General features: G+C 40.8%; 1 protein-coding gene across 2 annotated transcripts in view; it reads right to left on the bottom strand.

Annotated features, from left to right (window-relative positions):
- Positions 1-3848: 3848 nt before the first annotated feature.
- Positions 3849-25028, bottom strand: part of lrfn1 (leucine rich repeat and fibronectin type III domain containing 1) — a 93162-nt gene continuing 71982 nt past the window's right edge. For both annotated transcript variants that reach the window (XM_068585464.1, XM_068585463.1), the window contains 2 exons: positions 8480-9875; positions 3849-6395 (listed from right to left, as the gene is read on the bottom strand). In XM_068585464.1, coding sequence (XP_068441565.1) covers positions 5495-6395; positions 8480-9855 — 2277 coding nt within the window. In that variant the 5' untranslated portion in view covers positions 9856-9875 and the 3' untranslated portion in view covers positions 3849-5494. The remainder of the gene's footprint in view (positions 6396-8479; positions 9876-25028) is intronic.

Here is a 25028-nt window from a genome sequence, read left to right on the forward strand (position 1 = left end):
TTTTTTTCACACAATTTTCATAAATTACTGAATTACTAAAGAAAAAAAAGTGATGCAACAAAGACCACTTTGTTGAGAGTAAAATATACAGCTTTTTTTCTTTGAACAGTTATTGTGATATATGTTTCAAAGATCTGACATTTTCATTTAGATTCCTAAAAAGAAAGTATTATAAATGTTGTAAGAGTTTCCACCCATCTGTCCAAATAACATTTGTTTGGAGCCATATACAGAAATGTAATGAGGTGGACGTTTTAAGTGAGTTCATAAGTCATTTATTAATACTTTGAAATAACATGGCTAGGGACAAATATCTTTCCCAGATTTAGAGTCTTTTTCCCTGTTAGGTCCTGTACCAGGAGATGTACCTCATTCATGAACAAAACAAATTCATTTAAGGATTTTAAATATTGAAGAACATTAAAGTAAGGTAAGTCGGTAAGGTAGTACTGTGGGGAAATGTAATGCCTGAGAAAAATATTAAATAACTCCAAGGAAATATACACAAAAATGAACACTATTGAGACATAACTTCAAATTATCTGTCACTCGTCAGTTTCTTCCTTCCATAGATTTTGCCAGATCAAATCTGTAATGAACATTTAAAAAAAACAAAAAACAGAAACTCTGTTAACAAGTAGTAGGCCTTTGCAGTGTGGTTATTTTTAGATAATGTGCTGCTGAAGGAAGTGTTGGTAGAAGTGTGAGCGAACTGGAGGAGCCTGAAGCTCTTTGCTGAGTCTGTGTCAATAGGCTAAGTGTTCTCTCTGAGCAGCAGAGAGTGGGATGTGTGCAGCTCGGCTGCAACTGCCCAAAACTTCAAAGTGAAAACAAGCAAAATTAAATTCATCTGGTCAAATCAGTGTTGACGGAGGTCTTTTAAACACATTATAAGGTTAATAAGCATTTGGCAAGAGAGCAACACCCTAAATTGAGTGTGTTTGTGTGGCTGCATGTATTTACTTAAAGCACCGTATTTATTAAAATAATGAACTAGAAAAAATGACTCCCAATAAAAAGCATTTATGTTCTTGCTACATTACAAATAATGATACACATTTGGATATGGGTACAGGGTGCATTCTTACGTTTCTAATGTGTTACTCTTCGAAAATAATTAATTTGGCAGAAGTAACGGTGTCGTTCCCACTGTTTCTGGCAGGTTGTAAGAGATTGGTTCGGGCTATCTTTACAGTCCGAATTGCAAAAGAGCAAATGTTTCAAATGCAGTTTGAATAGAAAATCCATCCGCTGTGAAGACACAAAGGCCACAATTAAAAAAACTATCTTGACCACAAATGTGAAGGCTTATTAAGGAGTGTAATGTCAGTAAGCTTTGAGTTGTAAGTGAGAGAGTGCAACATATCCACAGGGAAACATACATGAACATTTAACCATGGGGGAAAAAAAACAACTACATTTTGAAAGTTCTCCCTGAGATGTCAAGAGGGTCCCAGGAAACCTAGGTAACAATGTGTACGGACATTCGTGGTTCCCAGAGGATGCGCCCTGGCCTGTCTGAGGGGTGAGTCCATGTGCTTTTGAAACGCCTCCATGACGATTGAATGCTGAGAGTGTGGCAAATGTGTCCACACTCTCAGGATGAAGTATATCCACTTGGGTGATCCTTTGATTTGGTAAATGTTAGCATGCCAACACGTTAAACTATGATGATAACACGCTCCACATGACCTGCTTTAATATCAGTAAGTACGCTTAACAGCTAGATCGCGTCCTGCACTGGATACTAGAGAGGCAGGTCTGTTAAAAAAGTATGTCTGTGTTCAGCTCTCAGTCGTATCGTGGCATCTATCTCTGAATCCTTGTGCTTTACAGTGTAGTTTTACTCCTGTGTTCCTGTTTGTACTCTTATATATCAGCCTTATTCTGCTGTTTACGGACCACTTGCAGACGTATAAGAGCTTAAGTTACTGCTGATGCAAATCCAATCTTTCCTGCTGCTGCTGCTGCTGCTGCTTCACACTAAACTCATTCCTCTGGAGAACCCGCGGGAGGCTTTTATTGGGATTCGGCATTATTCCGTCAGTAGATCAGTTTAACATATTGCAGGGAGGAAGCGTATACAAACAGCTACCGTGAGCTAAAAAGAGCTGCAGGCGACAGGCCTGTTACTGCCGTTTCTGACGAGCAGCAGCAAGGTCACAGCTTTACCTCGCCGGGCTGTGCGGTCCGCGGTCACTTGCCATGGAAAATATCTCAGCAGGTTTATGTTCGTAGATAAACCAAATCAGCACAGCGTCACAGAAGCGTTAGCGTCACCGCAGGCTTACTAGTCTTCTTTAGAAATCAATGCAAATACATAGATGCTGAATAATAAATAATACAATATGTTGTTCCATGGTAGCAAGTCTAGAAAAGGTTATTCTTTGAATTGGAACACATTTGAAACTGTGAGTGGGCTTTTACATCCAGAAATGGTAAGTTAATTCTTTTAAATGCAAAGTATGTTCGGATCAGAAAAAAAACGTGTAGTTATGCAAAGGTTCAAGGCGACTGCAAACCAAACAAAAGGATCCTATTGGTTTAAAATATTGCAGCTTGGCGTCAATGATCATTGATGAAGTATGAATGCTAATCAGGAAACAATGATCCTATTTTTAGCTCAGTAGGAATATGATATATTATATGACGTTATCCAGCATGGTAAGCACGAAAGACTTTAAACATTCCACAAAACTCGGTTCGGATCGGTTCAAACACACATTACTACGCAATACATATAAAATAGATCTTCAGTGAAAAAATAACTCACCAAGTCGAGGCACTTTTTTTTTTTTTTGCAGTAACTTTTCATAACTGCTGATGAGGCATAACACACTTTGCCGTACCCCCAGTGTTTGCTAGTTTGGCTGCCATGGCCAATTTTAAAGGCTGGATGAAGTCTCAGCCTCCTCCTGCCTAAGCACATTTTGTGTTGAATAATGATTACACATCGCAATAGAAAGAAACACTTCTCCTGTTGTGAGGAACGGTCAGCAGCACATTTCCACCATCAGTACTTAATGAGGAGACGGACAGGGGTCGAAGCAATGTGTGCACCACAAACTGACAGCTGAGCATTTAAACCCTCAATTTAAGTCTTCTTCCAGCTGGAAAAAAAAAAACAAAAAACAAGATTACAGGCGAGAAATGTGAATGTTTTTTTTTTTGGACAGAAAACGTGTTAAGAACGGTGACGAAAAAGGGAAGGGATCGCAATGTTCTTCGACTCAATCTTCTCTGCCACTGAGGATGCAAATGGGAGATTCGAGAGGATTGAAAACCTCCAGTGCGGCTTATCTCTCTGCTCCATATTTTATCTTTGCTGTCCACGCAGCTCGGTTTCATCTCAGCCTGTGCTAAGTAGCTGTAATCAGGGGGAGAGGGTGGCAGCAAACAAATAACCCTCACACACTGTGATCCTATCTTTTACTGCTGTCGTGCCTTTTTCTGGAACACCTCATTTCACCCCCTGCTTTATATACAGGATAAACAATTGTAGGCGGTTTATAACGCATTGTTATTTTGTTGTAAGCAGATATAAATTCGCTTTAAAGTGTTTATGAGTCAATTTGTCAACCAGGACTCTTTTTATGATGCATTTGTAACTGGCTTATAAACAATGAATGAGTTTTAATAATACACAACAGTTTTTTTTTTGATGCCATATTCATCCATTCAGAAACATGTCTTCTTCACGCTCCATGACAACTGGACCAACAGTGAAGGCCATGAGATGCACTTGAAAGCTCAAAATGAGTTTTGAACATATTCATGAACTGGTTTAATAAGATTGTTTTGTCTTGTATAAACCATAACGTTTTGTAACGCATTGAGCATTTGTTCATGTGTGTTATTACTTATCATCAAATGGGATTATGGCTGGGTGATATCAATCATCCATTGTCTGTTAATACACTAGTTACAAAAGAAGTTATACATAATGACAAACACATTAATAACGATGTCCTTATCGCTGCATCATAACGATAAAGCAATGCACTGACTGTTTATTCAGCACTGCTAATATGTGCTGAATGGGTGGGGCTTAAGTGAAGTGTTCACTCCTTTTCAAGATCCAAACTTTGTTCGGCGTATGAGAAATCTGAATCCTAAAGCAGGACGCTACTCAGGCTTTCTTCTAATAACAATTATTATATCATCTTCCCTGCACTCTGCAAGTTATTGGGAACTTTACAGAGCCTCGTCTCCCCCTAGTGGGATGCAACTGATCTTACACCCTCGCTGATAACAACTGGCCACATTTTGAAATTCAGCTTCACGCTCAGGCGTCGTGTCCCTCGTCGTCTCACACTCTGCTTCCATGGTTTTCGTGCAGTTTTCACAGGGGCCTTATAAATAGTACTCGGGAATCAAATATTTATCACCACAATTTGCGTGTCCCTCCCATCAGCAGCGGACGGACACACACACACACACACACACACACGGCGGCGCCTGAAGCAAAAGAACAAACCGATACAATTAACCCACACAAAAAAATTTAATACCCTTCGTGAGGGGATAAATGGTCCAAACTTTGACATACTAAATAGGGAGTGGTGTCATGACAGGTTTTTAATGTAAAAACTTGCAGCCAACACCCAAATGCTTTGTAAAAAGTCATGTGACATATGACTTACTTACTTACATAGTTAGTACACATACACCAATGTTTTAATATACTTATATATGTCTTTTTTGTTTGTTGTCTTTTTATCTAGGCCAGCCAGATACAGTACTGATTAATATACAGCCACATCTGGAACAATACCTATTTAACATCATACATTCCGATCGTCATAGAGGAATCAACGGTTGGTTTCCAGGTCCATCCTCTCTATGCTAACATTAGAAATCGGCATGTGTAAAATCCTGTTCTTTTTTTTAAATTATTATTATTGTATAGACTGGTGGTGTTACTTGTCCTTGTATTTCGTGTCTTCTGTGCAAAAGTTTTTTTTTTTTCGTTTTTTTTCTGTTGAAAGAACCCAAAACATGATTGACATAACAGGATACTAGGCTGTTCACTTTACAGTTTGGATGAGGGTTTTTTTCTCTCTTTTTTTTCTTCAAACAATTAAACAGTCACATCCAAACAGCCACACTCCCCTTGGCATGTCACAGAAAAAAAATGAGGAAATTAAAATCCAAAGAAAGGCCTCCCATCATCAGGGTGGCAGGCAATGATGGGACGGTTCATGACGACAGTGAGCAGCATCCTCCATTCGTACATTTTCAGAGTAAGGCACTGCTGCATGAAGAAACGACATGGCCAAAACCTCTCTGGGAGTATGATGGGGAGGCAGGACAATAGGGAGACTGATCTCCGGCAACTCACAAAGAGTTTGCATGTGTAAGTACATGTGCTTGTGTTCATCATTTACTGTGTGCAGGAAAACATGTGTGTGCTGTATGGCATGTAGAAATATTTGTGTTTAAACACGTGTGTGTCTGTGTGTGTTTTTGTTTTCCCCCGGCTCCTCTGCTTTCCTCAGACTGTGCTCTCAAGCATCCACTCAGTGCTGCTGAACGTGACTCTCCTGTTGGCGAGCGGCGACGACTCCGTGTTGAGCTGGTTGGTGGACTTGTGCCACCTCGTCCTCGCTCTGCGTGGGTAACTATGACTCTGAAAAATGGAGTAATCCCCTCCGTCGAACGAGAATCTGTGCCTAGTTCGTGCCAGCTCATTAGGGAGCAATCCCATGTTGGCCAGAGCACCTTTCTTGTCCTTGAGCCTGGGAGCCTCCTTGGTGCCAGCGTTGGGGCCTATGAGACACAGGGACATGGTGGAGCCCGTCAGGCTGCTGTCCGTCTGCGTGTCCTCGGACGGGGGTCCGGAGCGCTGTGCGTCCAGGCTGGTTCTTCTGTGCATCCGGTCTGCCGTCATGGGCGGCAGCTCCACCTCCAAGATGGCAGTAGTGGCCACCGGATTCTCTTTCTTCTCATTGTTCACCCTCAGCACCAGCGCCATGCACTCTTTGGGCGTGTGAGCTTCCCGCTGGCCCTCATCAGACGGCTGCTTGGAGGCGGAGCGCTGAAGCCGCTGCTGGCTGCCGTTGGTCTGCGAGTGCATGCTGGAGCTGACCTTGGTCTTGCTGTCCTCTGGGCCGCTGTAGGCCTTGTAGCGGATCATCAGGATGATAATGAACACCAGCACGGAAGCAACAATTATACCGCCGATAATGATGATCATAGTGCCTCCCAGAAACTGGCTGTGCATGAAGCGGCACTGGCTGACCTCGCTGGCCGTGTGGAACTGCACACAGCCAACCACACGCGTGGCCGTTAACGATGTGATGCCGTCGTCGTAAACCGCCAGCACGCAAAGGTCGTACTCGCGTCCCGCGGCCAGATCATTGATTAAGAAGTTCTTGTTGGTAGATGGGATCATTCTGCAGAGAAGAGAAATACAGTGCGGTGGTGAAAATGTAGACAATTAATCATCGGAATTACAACGCCCACGTTTACTGATTTGCATAAGGTGTATTAAATCACACATAAGGTGTCAGCTCCACACAACAAAAAGACAACAGGGCCATCACAGCTCGGGCATTAAACATCACTCATTCCGGTAGACAAACATAACATGTACAACACTTTGTTACAGTTGACTTATGGGAGAATATGTTGTATCATAAAAATAGTGAGAAGTTGCTCTATTGGGTTTGTGTAAAGTGACAGCAAGGGTAAACAGCAAGGTGATAAACAAGGCAAAATACCCCACAACAGCTGCGGCTTGCAGGGCAAGTGACACGTGACGTGAAGGCAGTTTTGATGCGCGAGTACCTACGGTCACATTTTGTCACCAACTGCAAGATTACACGACTCTAAACACGATGGAGGAAATCATTGTCTTCAGGTCAATATTGGTGGGAATATAATTAGAAGCGTGTTCCTTCTCCCTAAAGGGGGACTTTGATGGTTATCATTTGTAGGTAATAATGTACCTCCTAAAGACAAAACAACACTCAGCTCCATGCCTAAACTGGATGAGAAAATTATACAGGAGAGCGACTCATTATATCTGATAAAACCGATAAAAAAAAGAGAAAAAAAGATAGTCGACAACTATTATTAACTCGCTCTATGAATACATAAATCCTGAAGTACTCTCTGTATACCAGATTCAGTTTATGTGCATTACATATTGCATAAGAAACACATCAAACTTGTATTCATATTTAAGGTTATTTTAAGAAGGTTTGCAAATGTTTATACTAAAAAGTGTAACTCAAGTTTATTGATTTTATCATTTATTTATATATATATATATATATATATATATATATATATATATATATATATATATATATATATATATATATATATATATATATATATAATGTGTGTGTCTGTGTGCACTTTGCAGCTTCACTTAAAAAGACTCGGTCACTGTGCTTATTCACAGTGTTTTTGTATTTTCATCATATAATGGGGCGACTGTGGCTCAGTGGTTAGCACTCCAGTCTGATAATCAGAGGGTCGGTTGTTCGATGCCCGGCCTCACTAGTCCACATTGTTGTGTCCTTGAGCAGAACACTCAACCCCTAGTTGCTCCCTGTTACTGAGTGTACAGTGTATAGAGCAAAATGTACATTGTTTTAGATAAAAGCATCATGAAATGTAATAATATAATACTTTGTACTCCACCACATGTCCAAGAAGAATATGTATTTTTTTTTACTCAACTACTATTTTCTTTAAAACTTTGAGTACATTTTGACTTTTTACACTTTATACTTCCACAAAATTTCACAGCAAAATATCTAATATGTTCAATATGACAGCTGTGGTTACTAGTTACTGTTAATAATGGCATTATGTGATAACGTATCACTCACAGTGGAAGTACTTTTACAAATAAATGAGAAGATAAATACAATTAAATATTGCTGCTTTGTCTACATTAAATAAAGCATTTCCTTCTCCCACCGTTGCAGTCAAGCCTATCATTACACAACCACATCTAATCACACTGTGTTGCAACCAATTAATGTAGGCGCTTGCTAATGATACAAACAGTTACATGCAGTGAAATAGTTGGGCATCATGTTGTTGTTCATTGTCATATTATGTTTTAATGATGCTGACAGGGCCCTTTAGTCCTGAGAGTGCTGAACTCCACAATCTCCCCAGCTGATAGCGACAATCTAAATATTAGAAGCTACTGGACATGTAAATATCTTAAGTAACTGTACATGTTATGCATATTATTTCATTTTCTGCATACATTTCAATGCATTTGATTGCATTACAATGTATGAGAAAATGTTCATCCTGCAGAACACTGTAGGGGTTCTACTGACTCTTCAAGATACTTTATCAGTTTGTATCTTTGGGACCCGTCAATCTGCCAGAGTGAACCGCTGTGTCGTTTAGCAGCTGGTAACGCCAGATGTCTCACCTTTCCTCATGTCCCTGCTCTCCCACCCTCTCCTCTCTCCATCCCTCCACCCCCTCCTCCACCTTGGCTTACCTGTACACCAAAGTATCATCTGCCGTGCTGTTGTACTGAATCTGGTACATCCTGATGCCGGGGATGTGGCGCTCGGAAGGCCAACGGATCACAGCGGAGGACGAGGTCAGCTCGGTGACCATAACCCTCCTGTCCTGCTTGTCGTAGCCCTTGGTGTCGTTGCCAGATTTAGAGGAGGTGGTGATGTCTGAGAGGCCAGGGTCCTCTCGCATGTGGCCCGTGTTGTTAACAAACAAGGGTAAGGGGATCATGTTGATCTCGACAGCAGCTGTGGCGATGCCCGCAGCATTGGACGCCACGCAATTAAATGCGCCGCTGTCCTTCAGCGTGGTGATGAGAATATCAAGGGTGCCGTTATCATACAGCAGGGTGCGGGAGGTATTATGCACCAGCTTGCCGTCTGGTGACCGCCAGTGAATATCTGGTTCTGGATCCCCCACTGCTTTGCATTTAAGAGTCACACCCTGCCCTTCCATCACGTAGGGCTTCGTGGAAAGATGCTTGGTGATCAGCGGAGGCTCACAGATGAACTCCTCTTCTTGGATGGACCAGAAATACTTGTCCATGAGGTGGTCCGGCGAGGCGCAGGTCTCCAGATCATCCTCTCGCGTCAGCCTGCGCAGCCACAGCAGCTCACAGTTACAGTGAAGAGGGTTCCCACCGAAGCTCACTGCCAGAGTGGAGGAGCTGGACTCCTTGGTGTCAGCTAGGACCTGTGCTTGCTGGAACAGGCTGTCCGGCGGCAGTTTCTGCAGCCTGTTTGAGGTCATGTCCAGGCGGACCAGTTTGGTGAGCAGCGTGAAAGTGCCAGCTCCGACGTGGTCAATCAGGTTGTGGTCCAGCGTGAGCGTGTTAATGTTGGTCATTCTGGCTATAGCTTCCCAAGGAAGGGTGCGCAGGTTGTTGTTCGAAAGATCCAAGTCCTCAATGGTGGAAACAAACTCATCAAAGGCGGTAGGGGCCACCAGGTGGATCTGGTTGTTTCCGAGGATGAGATGGCGCAGGTTGATGAGGCCCTTGAAGTGGTCACTCTTTATTGCACTGAGGCGGTTCCCATCCATGTGGAGCGCCCGCAGGGATCGCAGGCCCACAAAGGAGTGGGGGGTGATCTGGCTGATGGTGTTCCGGGACAAAGTGAGGTGGACCAAACTGGTCATGTTGAAAAAGTCTTTCCTGCGGATGACGGTGATGAAGTTGTCCGTGAGTCGCAGCTCCACGGTCTTGCGGTCGATGCTGGGCGGCACGAACAGCAGACCCGTCTTGGCGCAGAGCAGAGTCAGAGTGGGCGAGAGGTGCTGACAGATGCAGCGGCCGGGGCAGCTGTATCCCCTCACCAGGACTGCACACAGCAGCACGCAAAGCACCAGGCGGTCCATCTTTGATCAGTTTCCAGGTCCTATGTGCGAGAGAAAGAAAAATAGGACCGTTATTAAATCACAAAGTAGAGATATTTGAATTAATAAATTGCACCAAAGCCTTTATGAGAGCCTGCTGCCAAAAACCCAGAGTGTGACCAAGATTGCAGAGACTGCCAGCAAGGTATCAATCACACAATGAAATGGATCTTTTCTGAAATAATGGCACCTGAGATGGGATGATGAAAGGCTGCACCAACGCTGTCAGAAGCACATGTCTCTGTTGCCTTTTAATGGAAAAAAACAGAATGTTTTTTTGTGCCACAAGGCGTGAATCACAACCAGCCATCAATTTTTCGATATTGAGTAACTATATGCTGTGTGCATTTCCATCATAGAACAAGGCTTGTGTGTTTTTTTTATCCTGAGAATTCCACATCAGGAAGGAGAAATAAGGGTGGAAAAGGGCGCTTGTCGGCATCGCTCAAGGATTTTCGTGACCTTTTCGTGCTCTCTGCTCTGCCTACGCTTCTGAGACGTAATGCAAAATTTGACGGAAACAAAAAGAAAAGGGGGAAAAATCTGCGAAAATACAGTTTGTTTTTGAGTACGTCCAGTGGCGGCATTGAGGATGTTTTGATTCTCTGATTCCCCTTTTCGAGCTATTGATTTCAGTCTCGGAGATAACACGCCTGTGGTGACGGGAGTAAAAACTATCCTTGGCTGTAATAAGACACAAAACGGTAACGTGCTGTTGCCACATCGTCAGTGGTTTCACCCTCTATGGCATCCATCTTGATTGTGAACAGCTTTAAGCTTCACAGATGATGAGGGAGCCTGTTAATGCCGATAAAGTAACAGGATGACAACTGACTTCTTTTCCAGGTTTAGAGAATTACATTTTGGTTTGCTTCACCCCATCTAACCCCACCCAACCCCACAGGGTGACACTTTTGATCCCCCTTCATTTTTGAAGAGGACCAGCATATTTTTCTTCAAAGTCACTCGGTAGAAGCTGGCTGAGGATTTTAAAACACAAATGTCTGTTTTCCACCATTTTTGACGCCTCATCCAATTTGTCATGTTTAATTTGAAAAGACTCTTCATCTTCATCCCACCACGGTGGGGTGGTGCTGACGTCCTTAACACCACTGATTTTGTCCCGTTGTGCCCCAAAGCCAAAGCATCTAATGCTCACATCACCAAAAAGCCTAAATTTAATTGGATTTTTAAAAAAAAACGCTGGTGGCGACATTCATGGAATATTTTAAATGTCACTTGCCGAGTTTCAAAGCAGAAATGATGCACGAGCAAATATCTCTTCCTCCATCTCTCAAGCTCTGCCTTACACACACCCTTCGCACAATGACTGTGTTTTCACTTTTTGTCCTTAACTGAATAAACTCGGTCCGATGAGAGTTGTTCTGCATGTTCAAGATAGTGAGAGTAGTAAGTGAAAAAATGTGAATGCATTTCATTTGACATCAACCTGCCCTCCACTTGCCAGACGGCAATGAAAATCCCCAAAATGATTTTCCTTTTCATTCTCTTGCACAGACACTCACTCACACTGCTGTCTGGCTTCTGTCTGACAGACAACACCTCATTAACTATGAAATACGGCCGTCCAATCACAGCTCTCGTTAAAAGAGGGGTTTGTCTGCGTGTCCTTTTCTGGGGAATATAGGACAGCTTGAAGACAAGTTTCAAAACAGGGTTTCTCAAAGCTTCCCGATCAAATTTATTTAACACCAACTGCTGTACGCTCTGTCATAGTGTGTTATATAGACTGTATTTAAAGAAAATGGAGCCAAAACCTTTCCTTGCTTTCCTATCTTTTTGTTATGAATCTATAGGCTTCGCTATTACTCTATAAAACATCCACCTTATCTGTTTGAAATGGGGAAAAAAACAAGAAAAAAACTTTCCCTCTGTGCAGTTTATTCAACAAAGAATCTACAAGCAAGAGAAAAATTCAATCCCCCTCCCCCTTGAGAGAATTTATTTATTTAGCGACGCTCCTTTATTGTTGGTAGCAGAGTGTGCTGCCTTGTCTGAATTAATTCCCCAAATATCCTTTTTTTTTACTCCGGGAAAGCTAAAACAACAAAGTAGGCTACAGCAAGGCAGATCATACTTCCTGTTCAAAAGACTCTTATTTAAAAACTATAGTTGGGTGGCATCATTTCAACAGTGTTACGATCTTTAGTTCCGATTTATTGTACCATTGTTGCCAAAGTTTGTGTAATTATAAAATTGTACCGATCTCGCTCCATTGTGTTAGTTTTCTGACGGTAACTAGGCCACAAAGCTCACGGTCTCTCAGAGGACCATCTGTGCCGGAGCGCTTCCTGCCGCACCACCGAGGAGACTCTCTTGATCTGTCGGCATCGCAGGGTGAGAGCTGTTGGGCTTTGTTGCCACGGCAACTCCGGTTGCGAATGTAGGTCCTTGAATTGCATTAAGACGAGCCGCTCAATGCTAATGGGAGCTAAGAAGGTGAGAAGGGACGTGAACAGACGTATGAACGAACGGCTGAGTGAATTAAAAGAAAAGGGCAGCTCCGACTCGCATTTCTATTTCTGTTTCATTGCTTAATATCAGTGGCGGTCGTCTCACTGACAATGTGGCTCTTTCACGTGCAAAATGCAAAAGAGTTGGTCCTCGTGCTGAGAGTTCCCTGGACCAGCTATACCAAATACAAATTTAACATTTTGAATCATCTCCAGACTTCTCAGCTGCTTCATTTGTCATGAAATAACAAGGGAACAGGCGACACCTGGCCATCAAACCATGAGTCAGACAACTGTCCAATTACTGTTGAGCCCCTGAACATGTGGTGAACTGTGTACACATGGCTATAGATAAAGAGATAGATAGATAGATAGATAGATAGATAGATAGATAGATAGATAGATAGATAGATAGATAGATAGATAGATAGATAGAACCGGGATGCCAGATATATACAAAATAAAATTCTATCTATCTATCAAACCGTCAATGTGTTAGTTTTGTTATATCTATAACAAAACCTATACAAATCTATAAAGCTGAAATTCTACACTTAACTACATATTGACTGTGTCATTGCAGTCGGGTGAAGAGGCGGTTTGATCCTTTACTCCGACTGCCCGCATGTCAAAGTGATGCTGACCCCTCCTTCCTTTCTCCCCTGGTGCTTTATAGCATAAAGCTGCTACTGCTTGGAAATGGTGAAATGCAGAGATCAAAAGTCTCGTATCTACATCATGATCATTTTTATTAAAGTTGACTTTTTTTGTTTTGATATCTCCTGTCATTAGCTCCACTATTGAATTATTTTAGTTATTGATGGTACAAACGACAATAACCGTCCGACCTTCATAAACAACCCGAGTATCACATCTGAGCAAGATATTCAATCGTTAGTTAAAATAAGCACGGATGAACAGCCGTACCCTCTTTTATTCATTTTATCCCCCAACCTATCTATTTATAATTAATATTCACCATCTGTCAATGCAAAGTCCTACAATAGTTTTGTTTACATCAAGTTTTTTTATTTAATTTTGCCTCCAGGACGCAGCCGGCAATGTATGATAATAAAAAAACTTAGAGGTGAGTTTAAGCGGGTGGGGAAATAAGCATGAATAAAAAATACTTTGTTTAAATGCTGGAAGGTTGTCTGAGATAAAACGTTCCTTTTCCCACGTCAGCGGGGAAGAGAGGGTGAGCTATTTGCAACTTTAGATGTTGCCGTCGGCTTCACGAGTAGACGTGCTCGTTTGATAGCAGATCTTTGGTGTTCAGAGGGATCCTGCTCGTGGATAACTGGCTTTTGAAGCTGTCGCGTGACCAGTGTGTGTGTGTGCAGATGCAAAACTCTTGGTTTCGAGCTTGGTTAGCCACTGTAGCAGTGGGAACGATCTCTTTTGTTGGTGATTCTATGACCTGTGATGCTCATTCAGACCTTGAATGAATGAATTGTGTATATCCTGAATAAAGGTTGTGGATTTTTCTACCTTTCACCTGGCTTTGAGGCGATTGTCCCCTTGCCGCTCACTGCGGACCAAAAAGAGACAACTGCACCTTATCTTTGTTTCCAGAACAATTGGAGGTTTTAGACTGTCGGTTGGACAAAGCAGGTAGCTGAACATATCAAATCAGGGAAATTGAATTGGCCCATTTTCTTTCTATTTTCTTACATTTTAATTGGAGAAAATAATGAATTCAAATGATCGTTAGTTGCAGCCCTAATGGTAACATCGTGCTTCTCTCGAAGTTCTTGCAATATTCCTTTTTCACAAGGTCTTTTAGGGTTTTTGAAACTGACTAATCGAAGCAAACTCTGACATGGACCATGGCTTTTAATAGGAGCTGATAATTAAACTGTCTGGGTTTGTCTTCATGCGATCCTGAACAGGAGTACTATTGTTACATATTACCTTTCACAATTATCACACCACATTTACAGCCACGCACAATTCTGTACACATGAACACATGAGCACATTACAACACACACCAGCCCACACACACATACACACAAGAGATGTACATCTTCACGTTAAGACAAACAAGCAAAAAAAAAAGGAATAAATTGTACAATTTCTGGAATAGTCAGCTGATCACTTGAAGATGATTAAAAGTAAATAGGGGTGAAAGGAAAGCTGAAATATTCTTCCTCAAACAACCCGGCCTGTTTCTGACTGTGAAACCTTCCTGCTGTCGCATTGTTAACACGGAGCATCCAGATTACACATGAAACAGGAGAAGCAGCTGCAAGGATGACGAGGCCTCTTTGCAACATCTGAGAAAGTCGTGGGAAACACGGAAACAGCAGTCTGTTCTTTATGAACCAGAAAGAGACAACTGCTTCACCTGCTCACTGACATCCACGTGGTGCAACTCCAACATGGCGTGTTAGGATTTTTAATTGGGGCATGCATGAATATTCCTATAAAATTAAATAACTCGAAAGAAGTAAAGGGATTTTACAAATTCAACAATTAGTCAAACTCGGAATATCTCATAAATCGCATGATTGTAAAATGAGCCAAACACACAGTCTTGTTTCAAAAAAGATTAAATACACCAATTAAATAGTATCTTTTTAAATAATTGTCCTCTGTGAAAATAATCTACATGAGCGTTAACTACCATTATTACACTGTACAGGAATGTGCAATTAGCTTCCATCTACATTCACTCAGGATAAAATATGGCCTACTTAATGGAATCATGACATCATAACAGGGGGACGACGGCTTCCTGTGGGAGGGAAGCTTTCTCGCCACCGGCCATTAAAATCTTCATTCATGTGAGATGAGATTACAGTAAAGCTGAAATGATCAGCAATTATTTTCACAATTGATTGTTCATCTGAGTCATTGTTTGAGAATATATGTCGCATATTATCTGATTCAATCGTTCAATTCTTGCCTAATGTGACAGTGGAATATGTTTGGGTTTTGGACTGATGGTTAGACAAAAGAAGCTATTTGAAGATGCCTTTAAGGGGTTTAGGAACTTAAGAAGACATTTTGCACATTGTTTTGACTTTTTAGAGACTGAGTTACTCAATGAGTGAAGTGTTTTTTAGGTCAAAATGCTTTTAGCTCCAAAAAATATAAATTGGCTTAAAATTTTTTTGGGTGTCATTGGTTTTATAAGGTTTTATTAGTTATATTTTAATATCTTGGGGCATTTTGCCCTTGGTCAAAGGTGGACAGTAGAGCTAGGTAATGAGATGAGAGGGAAAGACATTCAACAAAGGAATCAAATCAACGCAATTATAGTATATGATTATATTCAATGACTAGGCTACCACGACGCCACAGTTTTTTCTGCTTCATCTTTTCTGGTATGCTTTGTCATTTGTGGCAGTGAACTGAATATTTTGGAGTTTTAAAGTCTTTACTACTACCACTACTACTACTACTACTACTACTACTACTACTACTACTACTACTACTACTACTTATCAAACTAATAATAGTAATAATAATAACAATATTATTTGTTTAAAAGCTTTCATACAAGACATTCAGGACAAAGGCATCTATGTTTCAAATAAATGAACGTTAAAACAAGGATATAATGTCATAATCAACGTAAAATAAGATGGAAAATAAAATACAACTGATAAAATAATACAACTACATAAATACCATGGAATAAAATAGACCCAATGCAGAAGAAGTTAGTTCAAACATATTTTGAAGGTGACATTGAAAACAGTGATGGAATAAAAACAACGTCTTTCCGCCCTTACCCAAGAAAACATCTGCCGAGCCGGCGCATTGTAAGGATGTTTTTTGGACATGACTTTGACAGGAACTGTAAATTCCAATTAGGAGTTGCAGGCGGTGCACCGCGAGCTGCCCTTATGTGACTCTTGTCAGGATGCGGGTGTAATTATTGACAGCTCGAGTTCACTGGAGTCGGCTCCATATCCACCAGTGGACACCGAAATCCAGGCTCCGCAGCCCAAGGGACGTCTGCTCGTATCTCATCAAATGGGAGTGAATGGGGTATCGTCGTAAACAGGAGGAGCATTTGCATAGTATAATTATGTATGCATACAAAGATGGTCTTCTCAATTACACCCCATTTACAACTTTCAATGAGGAAGAACTGAGATGCACACACTATTGCAGCTCCATCCACTTTAATTCTAAGCGCTTTCCTAAACAAGAGAGGGAAAATGTGTCATTTGTTGATTGAAAATATAATTGATCTTTATCTGCATTTTAATAGGAATAACCAACCCTCAATAGCTGCTTCTATAGGTACAAATGACTTAATGCATGTTGTAAAAAATAACATTAAAATAACATTAAATAGAAGCTCGTTTAGGTTTTGGTAACTCATTTTTATGACCCTTTAAAGAGTAAATGATGAGTAATATGTATTCACGTATAAAAAGGGAGGGACTGGAGGACATATCTAAGATTAATGTTAGCTTCACCTAATATTTTTTTTAACAATCATACAGCCTTGAAGGAAATCTCACAAACCTGCAATTCATCTTCCAATTACTACACTGACCACTCCATCAATTGTTTAGTCCGTAAAATATCAGAACATAGTGGAACATTTCTCAGGGCCTTATCCAGGCTACTATCATAGAAGACGGAAAAAAAACCCCCCAGAAACTATTCACATCTGAGAAGTTTGATTCAAACGACTGACAACCATTTATTTAAGATGCTTTCTTCACACCAGACAATCTTCACAAATACTCATGCTAAGCAATGATTCTTGAATATGTCAGCCCACTCAAATAATCAACGGGGGACATTACCTTGATTTACAATAATGACCTACAAGTGGTTTTCCATGTGAGGTGATTGTTTCCTGCTTCTTTGGTCCCACACTCTACGCTTCTGCACATCATCCTGATTGAGGTGCACACACTGGATTCTTCGCTGAAAATAATCAGACTAATCACAAGCACCATATGATGCATCATGCAATTATTAGATATGGTGTCGTTCCAGTCGATCCACTTTATGCACAAATTGCTTCCACAACTAAACCTCCCCCCCCCCCCCAAAAAAATAAACCTCTGACTGCAGTGCATCTGTTAGCTGTCACCATTAATAGAATACATAGGACAATGCACTTCCCTCTGGTTTACAGTGGTCATTTGCCAATTTTAGATTGGCTGTGAGAGGTTTTACGGAGCTTCACACTCAGAGAGGAAGCTTACAATTTGGATTGATGACACTGCAGCAATTACAATAAAGAAATGAAAGTTAAATAAGTTTACGATCTTAAGTAAAGGTATCATTGGAAAAATGGACTTAACGTATACATCGTAATATACAGTATCACACTATTAGATTATCTTCATTGATGCAGCTTCAGTAACTGCATCAATAACCTTAACCTTAACCCCGTCTTTCTTACATTGAAATAAACATGCATTATATTGTATTTGCAGCAATGGACTCAGTAACCAATGCTAATTCCAATGCTGCTAATGACATGTAATATTTTCTTTACTCCTTTACTCTAAATCTGTATCTTTATAAAATGAGAAAGGATTAGTGATGAAGGATTAGTGCTTTTTTTGAGTCACTTTTAGAAGGTGCCAGTAAATCTCTCAAAAAAAAAAAGAAAGTTTGGCTGGTTTCACTTTCCTCCGTCTATGGGTTTTACTGACACCTCCTCGGAGCCAAAGTAGTCAACATAGTTGTCTAAAAAGAAGAAAAAAGGCGCAGACAAACAAACCATATTAAAAGCAGGAGCTGGTAAACAACCGTTCGCGGTCAGATCGTGATGCTGAATGACATCCATCTTATGGGATTTCTATTTTTATTTAGTTATTTGGAAATCCAGGAAGAAGGATGTGTGATTTACAAACACTGTAGCAGTGTGATCGTCTCCGCTATATATATTTGTGTTGCATGTGTCCCCACATGGGGACGTTTTGGTTTGCCCGCTACATGTATCACATCATCATTGTTCCTCAGCATAACGACTGCGCGGCCTCCTCGCTCTGTGCAGACAAGCAGCATAGATCCGCTGAATTGGAGCCTTGTTGTGTCACTCTGGGCTCCAGCGGATACTGAGGAATCCACACTCGGTCCCAAATCCTCCTCCCAAGGCTCCTATACTGCATTGATCCCGCTCTGTATGTAGCCTTGCAAGGTATTATGCATGCCCGTTATGTGCTCCGCTGCCACAGATGACTGGAGCGAAGAGACAAATTACAGAAGAGAGAAAATGTATGAAATGGCTAAACTGAAAACCTCTACCGGATGAGATACACTCTATTCCTTTGACAAAAAGACAGCAAAGCACTGAGCGTTCATTAATGTAAGCTGGTCTGTGCATTGTAGCTGGATTACAGGCCAGCTTGTTCGATAATAAAGGAACGATGTCTGAAACAAACAAACAAAAACCTTCTATTATAATCACAAATAATATATATTTTTTTACAAATCTACAAAGCAGTTACAATGAGACTGATGTCACAATGAATTGTCAAAAAACACTGAGGTTTTTAGTGTAAAGGTACTGAAATGTACAGTTCATCTACCTTGAATTGTTCTATTGTCACTTTGGTCCAGATCAAAATATCTTGTTGCCTGTATAGTCCCCAGAGGATAAATCCTTTTTTTCCCAGTGATCACCTGACTTTGTAGTTAATGCCACCAGCAGCTCAAAGTTTCCACGTCAATGTTTCCCCAAGGCTTTTGGTGATCCTCTCCCTGTACCTTTAGTACCACCATGAGGTTGACATTCGTAGTTTTAATCAAAATCTGTGAGATAGATTGCCGTGATATGCGCTCCAGAAATCCATGTCCACTTCAGGATGAATTGTAATTACTTTGGTGTTCCGCCGACTTTTCAGCCGTTATCAGGTCACAATTTCAGTCTGTCCAGTACTTTGGTTTGTGGCCAAGTATCTGCAAAACAGATGACCTTCGCACCAGCCTCAGCTGCATGCTAACAGGCTAACAGGCTGAATTAAGATGGTGAACATTATACCAGATGTTCATATTGTGTGCGTATTAGCAAGCTGATGTTAGCGCTTAGCTCATAGCAGCGCTGTCACTAAGCTGCTAGCTTGGCTGTAGACTCTAATCTGGTTAAACTAGTGCATTGTGTGGCTGTCCAACCAGACCCTTTTGAAAGTGCACAACCTTATTCTTCATTTGGTTTCTTCGAGTTGATACCCAGTGCGCACCTCCTCCTTTTTGACTATGATATAATTTAATTAACGATAACAATTGAGATTTATTACCAACAGGATCCGCATGAATACATCTACAGTCAGGGCTGGACGCAATAATGAAAAACTCACACAGCTCTAATTGATACAGAAGACAGTGGCCCAAATTCACTCAAGGCTGTAACGCTTACGAGTGTGTGTTCCAACCTCACAATGAGGCGGCCATGACTGCATGTGAATCACTAAGTGCAGACAAATAATGGACCGCACAGTTTCAATTTGACACACTTCAAAGGGAAAGCTAACCCAGAGCAGATTTAGGCAGAACTTTTGTCAAACACATGATATTTTAGGTATTATAGTCATATATACACTGCAGGGCATTTGAGCTTCACTAATCCCTTCCCTGTGCCAAACACAGCACCTTGCAGTGTGTAGACAGTGGCAGTGGGGCAGTAAATACACATATGGTGTGGATTTATCTACAGTTGGCTTTGTACCAAGAGTACGTAGTAAATTCAAATATACACTAGCTGCTTTCAACTGCATATCACTAAGAACGTGTTATTATGTACCAGCCACTGTTTACTGTGACAAAAAACAAACACAACTTTATTCTGCGCACAAGCTTATTTCGTCAAACTGTTGCTTTTGCAGAAGCATTTGCATACGCGCATTTGTTATTTTCATGTTTTGTATAATCCTGATCTGGTTTTAAATGGGTCATTTTTATATTCTTTAAACGCAATCCTCAGAGGAGGATTCCCATTTATTCAACCTGGCGTATTTCCCGTAAATGAGGCTATTGAGGCTCTGCGGGTCGTGCCGTCTTTGCACTCAACACCTCTGTTGTCGAGATTCAGGTAAGCAGGGTTTCAGATGTATTGGGACAAGCTACATGAGCCTCCTACCGCTTTCCAAATAAACATCTCCACGTTAGATTGAATGAAATACAGAAAGTAGACGACTGGAGCATCCTTTAGGGTTAACTGCAGAGGGATCTAAATCTAGGGCAACTTGCTGGCCGGCCAGCAACAACCCTGCATAATCTGCACGAGCAGGTTTGTTTGCATGCATGTGTGATGCTGACTTTATCTGCGTTTCTTTTGTCTTCTAAGGAAACTCGTGAAGCTAAATGCAACGGCCGTTCCAGAAGACGCACCGCAGGAAATTGTTGTTGTTCCTGCACTCACTGTTCTTTGCCTCCTGAGGAGGAAGATATGTGTTGCAAAGAGGCAAGTAAAATAGATGAAAGCGATCACAGCTGTGGGACGACAATGTCTGAAAATAACATTTAATAAAATTGTTGTTCTGGAGACATCTTCCCAAAAATTCACTGGAAGAGATAAGTCGTCACAACATGTACAGCAAAACGCTTAGTGGGAGATTTGCAAAAAAAACTAACTATACAATTATTGGACACACTATGATCTGAAATTACAATGGCAGCTTTAGATGATTAGACTTAGGTCAAAATAAATTAGCCAGAACAGGAAGCTCTATGGGCCGGCGTAGAGTTGGGTAATGAAAGGTTTCTCTCGCAGGAACACACACACTAACATGTTATGCATGTGAACAAATCAATGTGCAAGGAGGCCTGGACGTAGATTTCTACGCAGTGAGCCACGAAGGGTTCGGGTCCCCAGTTTCTACTGACTGTGTTTCTGTTTTCAAAGTATTGGAAATGGTTTATGTAAAAATCTTCTTCATTTCCAAAGTTCTCATAGGAGGCTCGCATAACTTCCATTGATATGTGTCGTTTGTGTGAGTCCTTGTTTTCATTCATCTCTCCAACGGAGTGCAAAGTTAGCAACGACCCATGGAGCCACAAGAGACATATTTATGGGAATCATGCCAAGTTGAAATAAACCAGATTTACCTGTCAACTACATTTAATTAAAAGTTACCCTGCAGAGGTCTTCGGGGTAAACCCAGCTATGCGTTCAGTCAGTGCTTTTCACCAAAAAGAGATATATCTCTCAAGCCTAATAAACATGTCAAATATCTTTTCCTGCCTGATAAAACATTTGCAGAGACGTCCTTGTGGACGTTCATAAGATATTAACAAAATGGTGGCTCACGCTTAGAAACATTGCTCTTGGTGCCACGAGAGGTTTACATCTTTTACATTTAGGCAACCGAGCTGTTCCCTTGATCTTAACAATGATCTTAACTAAAGAAATGGATCCACATAACCGGATACTGTGATCAATTGTTTTTGTCGATGTGTTAAAAAAAAAGAAGAAAATCTCATGATGACCTAGTTCTTTTTTATGATAAAGACAAGCCTGCAGGTTCAAACAGAAGACATGTTTAAGAAGTTTGACATGCCTGATTTCTTGAGTAAATTAGCTCCTTATTTGCTATTTCTGCCTCCAATTACATTTTTTAAGGGAAATCAGGTCAATGTATTCAATGCATGACATATCAGTATAATTAGTAATTATGTGACTGCAGACAAGCTCATCCTACACTTCGTGAGCCTCTAGTCACAAACCTGTCAGGCCTGTTATTGAGACTGAAAGGCACATTTGGCTTTCTCTAATCTGTCACCCAATTATTTTTTTTATCTATATTATTTTTTGCCATAGCTGTGCACAAAGTTAATATAGCTGAATCCTGTTAATTTCCCTTTCTCCATAATGGAAAGTTGGTGCAAAACAAACAAAATGATAAACTTCTTCAATAAAAAATTATAACCGGTCTGACATTCTTAATAATTCAGCTTGACAATTTAAATTGTACAGTTTTTAAACTTTGAAATACTGTAAATACTGTAACTACAATATATATATATATATATATATATATATATATATATATATATATATATATATATATATATATAATGATATATATAGATAGATAGATATAGATATAGATACTTGCTGATGTTAATGGGAAACATTAAATGCTGCATGTTGTGACTTAACCACCAAGTTCATTATGGGTCATTATTCTTGTGGCTGTGCCAAAAATAATTAGCTCCCAACCTATTTGTTAGAGGTGTTATCATCAGAAATTGCTATTTATTTTCAGTCTCCGGCTAATTAGTGAATTTGATAATCAAGTCACTGAACTAAATTGTCATCCAAAAGCTATCAAGTGAGTAACAAATTAAGTTGGAAAATTGAGGACATCAGAGAACATCCTGGAGAACTGAGCGGGACATGTGATGTGTTGGGTCCGTTCCCTTTTATTGAGAGGAAAAGGTGAATTAAATCAAAGAATTGTGCATCAAGCAGTTTCAACGTATCCAACAGTTCCCAAAGTGCTTCTTCCATTTTGAATGTCGCTGCATTCAGTTCGATGCCGTGGCTTTGAAACGCCATTTTTATGTTCACTCCCCAGGTTTCATGCATGAAGCGAAGCTGAGCGGGCTGCACACTAACAGTGTGTTTTTGACTTTTGGTTTGATCCCTCTCTCGTGCTGCTTGTTTTCCCAGTGTTTGCGTGGCGTGACCTTTCATGTAAATGAATTACACCAAATGAACATATCACTTCCTCGTTGAAGGAATGCGTAACAAAGCGCAACAGTCTTAAGATGTTTTAATTTGTTTTATGTATTCTGACTGATTATGTTGTGTGTGCTCCTGCAGACAGGCATGGAGAATGAACCGAGAACCAACGATACCACTGAATGTGACTGGGACAGTTACAAACAATACCGTTCTATAATTTACTATAAGCCCTAACACAAACAATGATCTTGGACAACCTGCTAAAATACATTATTGCACTTTAATATAGCTCTGCCGATGCCACCTGTATATGATACTTCACCCAGACAAGCTCATTGTGCTGCCAGGACCACTTAAAACATCCCTGCCTCATGTGCAGCTCCTCCTCCTCCTCTTCACTCTCCTCTGCCTATGAGCCAATGCAAATTACAGTAACAGCTTGGACGTGAGTATAATCTCAAGTGGTGCGAGCTGGGCTCCATGGCGATGCATGCAGGCAGATGGAAGCAGAGACTGTGCCAGGCCTCTTTAGGGATCCCACTCTTTCTCCAGCATGCTAGACAATGAAGAAGCTGTGGCTCATAACCAGCGAATCGTCTGCCACTATCACGCAGCCTTTTCCCGACCATTGTAGTTGAGGTGATATGAAAGGGAGGGGTCTTGTGCCACGGCGATGTTTCTCGAGCAGTGCGCAGATGGACACGAATACTGGCCTCTTTATACCATGAGCCAAGGAGCAGAGACTTGAGGGAGGAAGTTTAGATATTCACAGTTGTGAGGAAGAAGCAGCAAGGGGAGCGCAGGAGGTGCATGTCTGTATGCCTCTTGCACAACTCCTTTCCTTTGAGTTGAGGTAGATATCTCAAAATAGCCCTTTGAATAAACATACTATTCTATTTGCATAAAATACCTTAATTGTATTCAGTGAACATTTATCTGAGCACCTTAAGAGCAACGCCTTGCTACTCTAATAAAATATACAAATATACATTTCAGTGAGCACCACACTCCTTCCAAAAATGTACATATGTTCAAAGAAATCAACGAGATGGAAAGATTGACCTTGCTGAAAAAGGGCATATGCATAACTGGATGGACAAAATGGACCAAATAGATGTCAAATAAGGAAACTGGCAGGTGACTCGCCCTCCCTAATCTCATAGGTTTATGAATAGAACTCATAGATTATATTTTTTTGGATGTATCTGTATGTTGGAATGAATTGGTTTGACTCGATTGACTGACAAGTGTTGCATGTTTTGATTGTTTTGGTTTATTGTTATATTTTATTTTTGCACTCATTTACCTGATTGTTTTTTTTCGTGCGTGTTTTCTTTCCTTGGCCAGACACATGGTTTGTTTCTTGTATTTCTCCTTACCTTTTGACTGACGTATTTTTCTGTCGTAGAAATAATTAAATAAAATATCAAGTATAAAAAATAAATTACAAAAATGTACATACATTAGCCATACAATATTCAAACAATATACACAACACGGCTTCTTAACTTGAGCCTATTTATTTTAGATAGGTTGTGCGTCTGGGTTGACTCAGATACAACGTGCATTCAAATCGGTTTATTGTCTGTGTCGCTGCACTTTTACCTCTAAGTTCACTAAATTTCATGCAGGAGCGAGAGAGAAGAGTCCGTCCTGCTCTGTAGTTTGTGACGCTCTGCTGATTTCTGCATCCGTGAATGAAATGACACATTTAGAAAAGAGAGCGACGAGGAGAACCATTTTCAGTGATTATGGATACCTTTTTAGGTTAAGAGCTCGCCTCTTTGGATTCAAGCGCTGCAGTAAAAGTTGCATCAAAAATGTAATGCGCCGTTTATTTTGAATGAATGAGCTCCAGGCTTTACACTTGCATGACAACCCAGATGAAGGCTTCTCTGTTTCACCACTCTGGGAGAGTCAGAGAGGCTTGTTCATGCTCACAAACACCGTTGTGCTATTCTTGGCAATTAATGGAAGTGGATTCTTAAACTCACTTGTGTTTCTCGTAACTAATGAGCGTTACGCAATACGGTTGCTACTCCATGTGCCATTTAGTCATGGGTCGAC

Source organism: Clinocottus analis, unplaced genomic scaffold, assembly GCF_023055335.1.
Source record: "Clinocottus analis isolate CAN_PGR_092001 unplaced genomic scaffold, fCliAna1.0.p SCAF_2, whole genome shotgun sequence".
Taxonomy (NCBI): domain Eukaryota; kingdom Metazoa; phylum Chordata; class Actinopteri; order Perciformes; family Cottidae; genus Clinocottus; species Clinocottus analis.